Raw genomic sequence first — 12,742 nt, 5'->3', positions numbered from 1 at the left:
CACACACACACACACACACACACACACACACACACACACACACACACACACCACACACACACCAGTAAGAACAACAGAACCCTACAGAACAGTACCCCTGAACACAAAAATCCTCAATAAAATATTATTGAATATTAAATAAAATATTGAAAACAGGCACACTCCAAGATCATCCACTATAATCAAGATGTCTTTATCTTGGAAATTCAGTTTGTTCAACATACATAGGTTAATAAATATAATACCTTTTATAAATGGACTTAAAGGCAACACCAATAGATCATCTCTATATAGAGAGAACAAGCCTCCAACAAAAATCCAACATGACTTCCTCATAAAAGTCCTAGAGAAAGTAGAAGTGAAGGGAACATGTGACAATATAACAAAGGTTATATGTGGCAAACCCAAAGCCTACCTTCTATCACTTGAAGTAATCACATCACAATCAGGAACAGAAAGGAGCTCACCCCTATCCCTACTCTAATTTTTAAATATAATGCAGCACTAGCTGGAATAATAAGGTAAAGGAGGGAAACTAAAAGATTAAAATAGGAAAAGAAGTCAGATTATCTCTATTTGTGGATGACATGCTATCAGAAATAAGAGACGACCAAAAGTCCACCTAAATATTCCAAGATACTATCAAGAATTTCAAAGAAATGATTGGGTACAAAACCAACTTACAAAAGCCAGCCCCTCTACACACATACAATCAACACACTGATAAAGTAACTATGGAAACACTCCTGTTTATAATCACACCAAAGACAATCAACTGTCTTGAAATAAACCTCCCCAAGGAGGCAAAGACCTCAGCAATGAAAATGTCAAATCTCTGCAGAGATAATGAAAATAAAAAATTTTAAAAACAACCCTAGAACACTAGATAATGGAGAGGTGTCTTATGTTCATGAATTGGTAGAATTTATACTGTGAAAACAACCAACTTTTCAAATTAATTTACATATTTAATAGAATCACAATCAAAATATACATGACGTTATTTACAAAAATAGGAGGAAAATTTGTATGGAACCAGAAAAGACCCAAGATAGCCAAAGCAGCCCTAAGCAAAAAGAACAATACTGCCAGAATTGCCACAGATCTAGACTTCGAGATGTATTATGTAGCTGTCGTAATAAAGTCAATGTGGTAGTGTCACAGAAGCAGAAATGCAGACCAATGAAAGTCAATAGACAGCACAAGCCTGAGTACTCACCAGTAGGGTCATCTGATATTTGATGAAGAGGCAAAAACATGCACTAGAGAAAAGACAGACCTGTTAACAGATGGTGCTGTGTCCACTGCATGGCCCCGTGAAGAAGGAACTAGACCTACACTATCATCCTTCCCCCAAATAGATACAAGTGGATCGAATGCTTCAATTTAAAGCCTGAAATGCCAAAACTGCTACAGGAAAGTGTAGGCATTACCCTGCAAAGGGTGGCTGTGGAAAGGACTTCCTGAACAGGACTCCATTTGCTGAGGGTGCTTAAGGCAGTCAATTGGAAACTGGACTTCATAAAACTTAAAAGCTTCTGCACACCTAAAAAACCAATCAAATGAAGAAGAATCTTTTCCAACAATCCACCTGACAAAGGATTAAAGGACAGAATACACAAAGAATTCAAAGGAGAAAGCATGAAGGAAACAAATTACCCAATTAAAAATAGGTTAGGATCTGAACAGAGTTCTCAATAGAAGAAACAAAAATGACTAAAAAGTACTTCAAAACATGTTCATCACCCTTATCAGTTAGGGAAATGTAAATTAATACAGCTTTGTGACTCATTTTGCCTCAGACAGAATGGCTAAAGTCAACAGCAAGAACCAAATCTGACAACAGATGCTGGCAAGGTGGAAGGCGAAAAAGGTTCCTCATTCACAGTGGGTAGGAATGCAAAACAGTACAACCACACCAGAAATCAGTATGGAGAATTTTTGAGAATGTAAAAGTGAATCTATCACAGGATCCAGCTGTACCACTCCTTCACATATACAGAAAGGACTTACCATCCTACTCCATAGATATTTGCTCAGACAAGTTCATTGCCAACTTATTCACGGGGGTTAGAATGGGAAACAACCTACAATATCCTTGAACATATAAATGGGTAAGAGTGGGACATGGATAAACAATGCAGGAGTATTCAGCTTTAAAGAAAAATGGAATCATGAAATTCGCAGGTAAATGGATTGCCTAGTAAATGTTCTATTAAGTGAATACTGAGTAAGATCCATAAAGTATAAGGAGGCCAGAGAAACTCTCTCTCTCTCTCTCTCTCTCTCTCTCTCTCTCTCTCTCTCTCTCTCTGTGTGTGTGTGTGTGTGTGTGTGTGTGTGTGTGTGTGTGTGTGTGTGTGTGTGTGTGTGTGTTTGGCTGACAGTTGCCACCTAAGAGAATCATAGATTAACAAAAGCCCCAATACGAGGTATAAAAAGCTTCCTTTTGAATGGTTAGTTAAGGTGTTCCAAATGAGTCTGAAAATAGTATAAGCTATGGGCATAGCCCTTGTTTGCCTCTCAGAGCTTGAAAGTTTCTGAGGAGCCCATACTCTTAGAATACAGGACACAGTCAATTTGATCTACGTGTTATCTGAAACCTTCTTTCTTGATCTAGCTTGCACAGTACCAGAAAATATTATGCCCATGGCCTAGGGAGGGGAACATTCATTCTAAACAGATGCAACACCTATGAACCTCAATAATGAGAGTTTAGCATTGCAAGATATCCATAAATGTGTAGTAAGCTGCATTCACATGTTGGTGGCACCCAACAACGGTCTAATTGAACTTAAGTCCTACTCAGTAGGAGAACAAGCATGTCTGGAACTAGGGATCTAGCCAGATGCCTGGGCCAATGAGGTCATAAGTCTTAGATAAGAATCTAAGTAATGCCACTTTGAGAGACCAGCATAATTCCTAATACATTCTAAATTTTAAACTTATATCCTAAAGATATACTTTGGACATACAATATCCTTCATCAATGAGCCATAATATCAGGAAGTCTACTGTGAAACTATCTCTCATAGAAATGACTGTAAAAATAAGTCCTGAAGAGTAGCAGTAGACATACTAATAGATATACCAATGTGGAAGAGTCCTTGAGTCCTACACTTAGACAAAGAACTATAGGCAATGAATGATTGCTGAGAGAGGAAGAATTTGCCTCTCCTGGAGATAAGCCCCCTTACTGGTTACCTAATATGAAGTAGTCAACCCTGAAACCATACATCCTCAACAAGAAAAACAAACTCAGTAACTTATTTATTTGTTCATACTTAAACATATAATTTAACAACAATACTAATACTAATTAATAACAACAACAACAACAATAATAATAAAGCTACAATTTTCAGAATGGGGAAATATTGGAAGAAGTTGGAGGAAGAGAACATGGGAGGGTTTGGACAGAGGTAAGAGGTAAATGTATTAAATTGTCTGGGTGGTGGTGGTGTGTGCCATTAATCCAAGCACACAGGAGTTAGAGGCAGAAGAATCTTTGAGTTGAATGTCAACCTAGTCTACAGAGTGTGTTTCAGGACAGCCAGAACTACAGAAAGATACCCTGTCTCAAAATCACACACAAAAAAATTTAAATTAAATTTTAAAGACTGTATAATTTATTTTATGAGTGTTGGTTTACTCTTCAAATGTTTTAATATCTAACTCTTTTGATCATAACATGACATATTTACAAAAGGAAATCTGGTCCACAAAATCCAGCTAAACGGCATATTTTAACATTTTAGTTCAATTCACATGTTTGGGATTTTTTTTTCTTTTTGACAAATTTGAAGAAGTATCCTCACAGTAGACATATGGGCAAAGTCTGATTTTTGCATAGGATGGTACTATTTTCTAGATCTGATCTTGGTTTCTTCCTCTTACCCAAACAGAAGCAAATAAAATCATTTTCTGTTCCTTGTGTCTCACTACAATTCTATTTCTAATTATTTGTATGAAGGAAGAGAAGAAGAATTTTTAGAGCATGGTTATCATAACATTATTAAGATCAGCACATGTTAATTTAGAAACTTAGCAACGATTAATAGTAGGGTGACATGTGGTATTCAAATTAAATAAAATAGAATACTTTGAAGTGTAATTGAGAATATAAAATAGTATAATACTTGTAGGAGAAAGTACAGTCATGACCTGGCAGTCAGTGTACCTGGAACATCGCACTTTTAAGTCATCAGCATTGTTCATAAAACTGTTTCTGTCCTTTCTCATCTATCTAAGGTATTCTCTGATTGGCTTTAATAAAACTCTGATGGCCAGTTAGCTGGGCAGGAAGTGGAAGGCCGGACTTCTAGGGGTGGAAAAGGGAACCCTGGAAAGAAGAAGGGGAGAACCCTTGCACCAGGAGACATGGGAGAAGATGGGACTATTGGGCCAGGGAAATATCCTATTAGGCCTGGAAAGTATAACTAGCCTTGTAGCTGGATGGAGAGAGGTGATTGGATTAACCTAGATGAACTAGTTGAAACTCTGCCTAGCTAAGACATAGCTTTGAAATAGTAAAGAGTTTCTCTGTGGTTATTAGAGCAACTAGCTGATTAAGGAATAATTGCCACCATATTAATTTCAAGCATTAATTAATTAATATACAGAATATTAATAATCTTTTAGTCTACAAACATTGCATACCATTCTTCTGAAGTCAGAACACTAATTCTGAAATAGTAGAGTAGCCAGTAAATGGTCTGTGGATGCATCTGCACTTTGCACATCTCCTTTAATGTGCTTCCCCTGCACAGCATCTCTGGTGGTATGAGGTAATGTGCTAACTAACATTGTGGATTATATAAGTGGTTGATTGTATGCAATAAAGCAGTTGTGTTCCTTGAAATGGTCTACATATTCATAATCTTCCTGTGAGTCAGAGGCATCATAAAAGCTATTTACAAATATGTGTACTTTTCCCTTAAGAGAACATTTATAATGACCTGTTGTATGTAGATGAGGATTTTGCAACTAAAGGAAAGATTTCTGGCAGAGAACTTAAATCTGTGACTCTCAACATGTAAGTTGTGGACGGTTGAATGACTCTTTGACAGGGATCGCCTAGGGCCATTGGAAATAGATGTTTACATTATGATTTGTAACAGTAGCAAAATTACAGTTATGAAGTAGCAATGAATTAATTTCAAAGCTGTGGGTCACCTCAACACAAGGAACTGTAGTAAACAGTTGCATCATTAGGAAGGTTGAGAACCATGGGGTTACTACACCATGAGCAACTGTATTGAAGGGTGTCAGCATTAGGGAGGGTTAGATCTATAGAGGGATCTAATTGCCTAATTGTATCTTGACTGTGTCAATAAAGGAGGCAGAAGCCAATTGCCTTAAACTCTTTGCCTTTAGCTTGATTCCTCTACATTTTCCACATTATAAAAAGGGGTTGTGCATTGGATTGTTGGCAGTCACGTAATACAACAGAGGACGGCTCGTATTTACATTTATTACTTGTTTTGCCCTAATTGCATAATAGTTGAGTATACAGCAAGCAATCCCTGCTGGGACAATTTTTGTCATGGGAGCTCTCTACCACCAAATAAAGCTCTCTGCACTGGGATTGGATGTCATCTAGTTGAATTGGTGGTCAAAGGGTTCAATGGAAACCCCCGAACAACGCAATCTGTGCTAAGATTATCAAAAGGGTGTTCTCCACAATCTGACAACAAGGCCCCATTGCTAAAGACAACAACTACACAACTCACCAAACAGAAGAGTTAAGCTGGTGCCTACGTAGAGCTTTCATCCCTATGTTCTAGACTCTCTTGGACAGGAAGATACTTTGTACGCTACCAAAAGAGGAACATAAATGCCAAGCCAGCCATAAATCCTTAGATCTGCAATCATGTCCTGCCTGTATCTTTTCAATGCTGCAAGCCTTTAATACAGTTCCTCCTTCAGTGGTGGCCCCAGCTGTAAAATTATTTTCTTTGCCATTTTGTAACTGCAATTTTGCTGCTGTAATGAATAGTAATGTAAATACTTTTTGAAGAGGTTTGACAAAGGGGTCATGATCCACAGGTTGAGGACCACCAGGACAATGGTGGCACAAAGTTTGTGGGCATAACCAACCAATAACAGATCTGACTTAAGACCCACTCAGTGAATTGGAACCCATAACCTGCACTGTTTGAGTGACTAAGAACCAGAGATTAGGTAGCCTAAGACCCTACTGTAGAAGCAAATACTACAAATAGAACAGTAGTTCTAAATGAAGAGGGGGATAGAGTAGCAACAAAAAGGCATTCTGCTATCCTCATAGACCATTACTGCCTTCCTTAGCTACTGCTGGAGATGTTTCTTCCAGCATCAGATGGGAAGAAATGCAGAGACCTGCAGCCAGACATTATGCAGAGTGAGAGACATTAGAACACTCAGTCCTGAATGGGATGTTTCCACCAAATCCCTCCCCTCATGGCTCAGGGAACCCCACAGAGGAGGAGGCAGTAAAAGTCTAAGAGCCAGATGGGAACAAGGAGCCAGGAGAACAAGGCCCTCTAAGTCAACATGAGCTCACAGAGACTGAGACAACATGCACAGCACCTGCACAGGTCTTCACCATGTTTTCTGTGTCTATCATATGACTTCCAGTTTAGTGTTGTTGTGGGATTCCTGAGTATGCAAATGAGTAGGTCTCTCATTCTTGTGCCTTCTCTTGGGCAATTTCCCTTCTGTTTTGGTTTGTTCTTTTCCATTTCAATGTGACACTTTTTGCTTTATCTCATATTTCTTTTTGCTATATTTTATTACTATCACTTACAAACCTGCTCTTTTTCAACAAGAGACAGAAAGGGAGTATATCAAAAAGGCAAGGGAGGTGGGTAGGAAATGGAGTAGAGGAAGAGGAAACTGTAATCAGGTATCTTATGTGAGAAATTAATCTATTTTTAATAAAAGATGAAAATAGTTATATGAACAGGATTAGAATTAAGCCTTTGCATTTCAAATTTCTAGACTTTTAAGTTGATGATATTTAGATTATTTATTTTTTTACATACCGTAGGTAGTATATGTATTGCACCTACTATAAATACATGTACAATTGCACTCTGATTATGGTCTATCTTTCCTCTCATCCTCCACCCCCTATCTTTATTATTTAATTTCCCTTTTCTTTTTTGTTTGTAGTACTCCACTTATTAAATATATTGAATTTTGGTTACTTCTGTTGTTTTAACTTTTCAGGGATTGCCCAAGGGATTACAAAATACTTAGCTTTTTATCACCTACTTGGGGAAATTTACCACTTCAAACAGAGTGTAGAGATGTTACAAAACAACCACACAAAACATTGAGGTTGATGTACACACTGTGTTTGTGTACACTGACAGCCCTAATATTTGATATCCCATGTTTGCCTTAGGCTAGGATTAGTACTTAAAAAATCTAAGAAAAAAAAAGGTAGTAATGTTTGTAGCAGTAATTACTATGTTTCCCATTCTTTATTCTTAAATTTTCATACATTTTATTGTCAGGCTTTGTAGCTGGAAACAGATGAATGTTGTCACTTCTTCCTAAAGGATGTTTTTACTTGACATAGAAATGTAGATTGACAGATTTTTTTTTTCAGTTCTCCTCTGTCTGTGGTTTCTGATGAGGTTCACGAAGTCATTCCAAGTATTGCTTCATGTGTGGTATACTGCTTCTTTCTCCACGTTGGAAGTTTTCAGCATTTGACTTGAAAGCCCCAGAATGACTTTCTTTGCATTTATCGTGTTCAGATTTCTGGTTTTCTTGAGCTGGTATATTTGCACATCTTTCAACAAAGTTGGAAAGTTTACAGTCATATTTTTCTGTATCATACCACTTTTATAACAAGATGTTCAGTCTGACTATTGGTCCTGTGTGTGTGTGTGTGTGTGTGTGTGTGTGTGTGTGTGTGTGTGTGTGTGTGTGTGTTTTCCTTGCTTGTTCAGATTGTGAACATTTCTATGGGTCTGTCCTGAGGCTATCTGCCTCTTCCATGGTTACTACTCTGCTGTTTTCTGCAGTGGAATCTGTTCTCCTGGGCCTGACCCTCCTGGGCCCCAACAGTGTTTGACCCCTGCTGAGCCTTGCTAATGCATGTGGAAACCTTTTGTTCCTAACAAAGGAACGAACTGACCTTTCCGTTTGCCCTGGGTGGTACAACTGGTTGGTACACCTGAGCGATAACACTGTTAAATCGGTTCCTGTTTTTCGGTCCTGTTTCTTTGTTCCTGAGGGCATAAACCTGTTTTTCCACTGTGCTTCCTGGATTTCTCTACCCAGTGGGCTTGTGGTATATATTCTGTAAACCTCAGTAAAAGCTTTGGCATTAGTGAAACGTGGATGGCCCGAGTCAATGTTTTATCTTAAACCTCCCAGGCCTACACCCTGGTGCAGACTCATTTGTTTTATTTTCAATACCAATTTTCCTTTAGTTCTTTTTTACTGTTCACTCCTTAGCTAACAACTTCTTCTCTGCATTCACTGAGCTCACTTTTACTCCAAAGCTGTCACAGCTGCTTAATGGACCCTATTATATTTTCTTACCATTGGAGATGTTGCAAATGTTGGTACTTTTTCAATATTTTTTTCTTCCTAAAGTACTTTGTATTTTTCCTAGATGGTTGGATGTTAAGTAACTTTGCATTGATGGTTTTGACAAATAGGCTTTGAGGCTAGGTACTGTGTACTTCCTAAAGTACTTTGTATTTTTCCTAGATGGTTGGATGTTAAGTAATTATGAATTGATGGTTTTGACAAATAGGCTTTGAGGCTGGGTACTGTGACAAGCCTCTAGAGAAAGTTGACTTGCAGTGTGTGTGGTTAGAGTCATACTCTATCAAATCACCTTCTATAGACTGGATTTTGTGTGTGTTTACAGTCTCATTAGTGCTCTTGGCACTGATCCCCACACGTGCTTCCAGGACCATGCCTTTCTCATGATGAAGTAGACCAACTTTCCTCAACCCTTATTCAGACTGAAGAACAGCCTGAGATTTCGTGTTCATATTTAGGGGTTTCTTTCTCCAGTTTTCCCATTTCTGTTTCTCCATTTTTCCCCACACACATACTATAGTACCTTTCCTCTGGTCCTCTACTGGAGTCTTGACTTCTTTCCAATACTAAGTTCTTCCAAATAGAGTTTGCCTTAGGAGTGGAGACAGTAGACTCGAGGAGAGAAAAATAATGTTCTTTGGAACATAGGGAGTTACTGACTGGACCAAAAATTTATAATTTTCCTTTGAAGATTTAGGTGACTTCATGGTAGTTAAGTGTAAGATTGAGATTAGCTTGGAGCTAGAACATGAGTTGGGTTGTTTGTTTGTTTGTTTGTTGTTTTTACTTTCACAAATCTCCATCTTACAGAGTTTTGTTTTCTCAACCTATGCCTGAAGTAAAAAGATGGTGAACTTCTCTTAGATATTTCTGTGCCAGCACCTGCTATGAAGTTCAGGAGTTTGAGCTCTTCTAAATTCTCCATCAAAATATATGGGAGGAAAACAAATCAAAAAGATTGTTATATTTTTTTTCTTTTTAGTTTTTTACTTGATCTGAAACTCATCTGTTGCCGCTTTTCCTCAAGAGGATCCAAAAGTGACTAAGCAAGTTCTGACTATGGTTTTCAGTTATGACTAGTGGCAGATACATGTTCCATTTTAGCCAGGACTTAGACATCACCGGAATGGTACCCACACCCACATTGGGAATCAAGGTATTAATACCTAACCAATAACATTTCATTATATGTTTTCTTTTTCAGGGAAGAAGCAGGGCAGAGCCTTTGTACTCCTGTTTCTACTATATCTACTACAAAGCCACATGTAAGCTACAACTTAATAACTGCATTTAAAGAGGAGTTGGGCAATTATTTTATAATCAGGGGAGACATCTTGATAAAGTAATTATTCTTGCCTTTTTGTGTGGCTATGCGTATAATTTGATTGCCATTCTTCAATGATCTTTACAGGAAATGAAGAAATAGCAAATGGGAGGAAATAAGTAATGTTGCCTGATTTCAACATTATTTTCATTCAAAGTACTGCCAGACCACCTGTAGATACATAGTTAAATTTTAGTGATAGGCAAGGTTTCAAAGACAAAATTAGAACAATTTGAACCTCATAAAAAACAGTGAAAAATCACTTCCATTCTAATTCATTCTCAATACTGCTGTAAATAGCACATGTTACTGCAATTTTAAGTGATAATGGGTGCCAAATGTTAGTGTTTTTTAAGAGTGATAATCTTTTCTCCATCCCAGCTAGCTCCCGAATAAGTGAGACAGAGACTATAAGATTTATTTAATAGGCTTCATGGCACAGTAGATGAGCAGCTATTAATCTATTCTATTTCTCGAAACTATTATGGCTACTTCCCAGCCAAAATCCCCAAGACACTTGAATTTTAGTATTGGGCTGGCTCTCTCTGTTCCAGGTGTGTCCCCATGGTGTCTTCTAGATCCCTGTCTCCTCTTAGCGAATCCTCTCCCTACCTCCCCTCTACTTCTTCTGGCTGAGATTGGAAATCCAGCCCTATTTTCTCTTCTGCTCAGCCATTGGCTAATCAGCTTTATTGACAAGTCAGAATAAAGAGGAAGTAATGTTTAAAACCAAATTCAGGTAGGAGATACTTAGAATAAGCATTACAATGCCATATTTGGATTGCAATCCGATATGGGGGCAGCATTTGAAAAATACATGGATAATCTTTATCCAATGCTTAATAAAATTATGCCTACAAGGATATCCCTGCTGTATTTGTCTGACCTGAATGAAAGAGTAAGGATTTAATAACCCTAAACTTTCAGCTTGTCTATCTCACAAGATCTCAGACTAAGGAAAAGGAAAGCCCATACTTTGGCATTGAGCAAAAATCAACGAGTGAATGACACAATACAGACAGCAAAGGAGGAGAAAATACCATTGTTACAGTCTGAAAGCATTAAGAAAGATCTCAGGTGAACAAAGGAATGTTAACATATGATATGCAGAGATGAGAAATCAGGCTTCAGGGGGCTCCTTTGATAGCTAAGGGGATTTAGATTAACACACAGCTTCATCAGAGGTGCAGTCCTCTGATTTAAAGGACAGAAACTTCTTGAAAGTCTTTGGAGAGAAGGGAAGATGACAGGGCAAGATAGGTTCAGGAACATTCTCAGTCCTATAACTCTATACAGTACAATGCTGTCTTCTCTATTAAAAGAACTATCCTAAGATGATGTTATTCTTTCCAAACTTACAATCAACCAGCAGAGTTAGTTAGGGATTGAATCGGGGCTGAGGTCAAGAGCAAGACAGTAAAGTGTGCGCATGAGTCCTCCTGCTGTTAACTGCTCCATGAATGCCCCTGGAAGATGACTGTAGAAGAGTGGATTAGACAGAGCCTCTGGCTTTTTCCTTCTCTTAACTCCATCAAAGTATATATGAATGAGGGAACTCTTTTGGGAGTCTCGAAATCTAGTTGACTTTCATCTTGCTTCTAATACAGTGAGTGCTTCTTGCCTTAAAATTAAAACTCTTTTTTCCTTTTTTTATTGGATATATTTCTTTATTTATATTTCAAATGTTATTCCCTTTCCCAGTTTCCTGTCCATAAGCCTCCATCCACTCCCCCATAAGGGTGTTCCCCTCCACCACATCCAACCCCCCTTAACAGCCCCCTGTCATTCCCCTGCCCTGGGGGGGGGGGGTCCAACTTAGGCAGGACCAAGGGCTTCTCCTTCCACTGGTGCCCAACAAGGTCAGTCCATGTATAGTCTTTCAGTAGTGGTTTAGTCCCTGGAAGCTCTGGTTGGTTGGCATTGTTGTTCATATGGGGTCTCAAGCCCCTTCCAGCTCTTTCAGTCCTTTCTAAGATTCCTTCAACGGGGGTCTCGTTCTCAGTTCAGTGGTTTGCTGCTAGCATTCACCTCTGTATTACATGCTCTGGATGTGTCTCTCAGGAGAGATCTATATTCCTATCAGCATGCCCTTCTTAGCTTCATCAATCTTAACTAGTTTTGGGGTCTGTATACATACAGGACACATGTGGAGCAGGCTTTGACAAGCCATTCCTTCAGTCTCTGCTCTAAACTTTGCCTCCATATCCCCTCCTATGGATATTTTTGTTCCCCCTTTTAAGAAGGAGTGAAACATCCACATTTTGGTCTTTCTTCTTCTTAGATTGCATCTTAGGTAATTTGAGCTTTTGGGCCAATATCCACTTATCAGTGAGTGCATGCTATGTGTGGTTTTCTGTGATTGGGTTACCTCACTCAGGATGATATTTTTTAGTTCAGGATATAGAAAACTTAGGGAAGAGATCAGGAGTCATAGATGCAAGCATCACCAACAGAATACAAGAAATAGAAGTGAGAATCTCAGGGGCAGAATATACCATTGAAAACATCAACACAACCATCAAAGATAATGTAAAACGCAAAGAGCTCCTAGCCCAAAACATCCAGGAAATCCAGGACACAATGAGACAATGAGAAAATCAAACCTAAGGATAATATATAAGAGAGTGAAGACTCCCAACTTAAAGGGCCAGTAAATATCTTCAACAAAATTATAGAAGAAAACTCTAACATTAACCAGGACAGGAAGGTTGAAGAATTCTGAGAAAAACTGGATTATAGCAGCAATGCTGAATTCCAAATGATTTATGACAAATGAGCAAATATAGATGATAGATAACATGCTAAAAGAGAAACCTTTTAAATTGACCCTTGGAGGAATGTGTTCCATCCTGTGATAATTGTTGTGAA

The 12,742-nt window shown here is 38.3% G+C and overlaps 1 protein-coding gene across 3 annotated transcripts in view; it reads left to right on the top strand.

Annotated features, from left to right (window-relative positions):
• LOC148005630 (uncharacterized) overlaps positions 1-12,742 on the top strand; it is a 30,456-nt gene that overhangs the window by 13,591 nt on the left and 4,123 nt on the right. For all 3 annotated transcript variants that reach the window (XR_015620104.1, XM_087551469.1, XM_087551470.1), the window contains one exon: positions 9,755-9,815. Coding sequence is in view for 2 of the 3 variants with exons in the window: in XM_087551469.1 (XP_087407595.1) it covers positions 9,755-9,815 (61 nt within the window). In the remaining variant the exon portion in view is untranslated. The remainder of the gene's footprint in view (positions 1-9,754; positions 9,816-12,742) is intronic.

The sequence above is a fragment of the Rattus norvegicus genome, chromosome 5, assembly GCF_021556685.1.
Source record: "Rattus norvegicus strain SHRSP/BbbUtx chromosome 5, alternate assembly SHRSP_T2T, whole genome shotgun sequence".
In the NCBI taxonomy this organism is placed as follows: domain Eukaryota; kingdom Metazoa; phylum Chordata; class Mammalia; order Rodentia; family Muridae; genus Rattus; species Rattus norvegicus.
The sequence above is the reverse complement of the archived record's forward strand: the minus strand, read 5'-3'. Positions and strand labels throughout refer to the sequence as shown.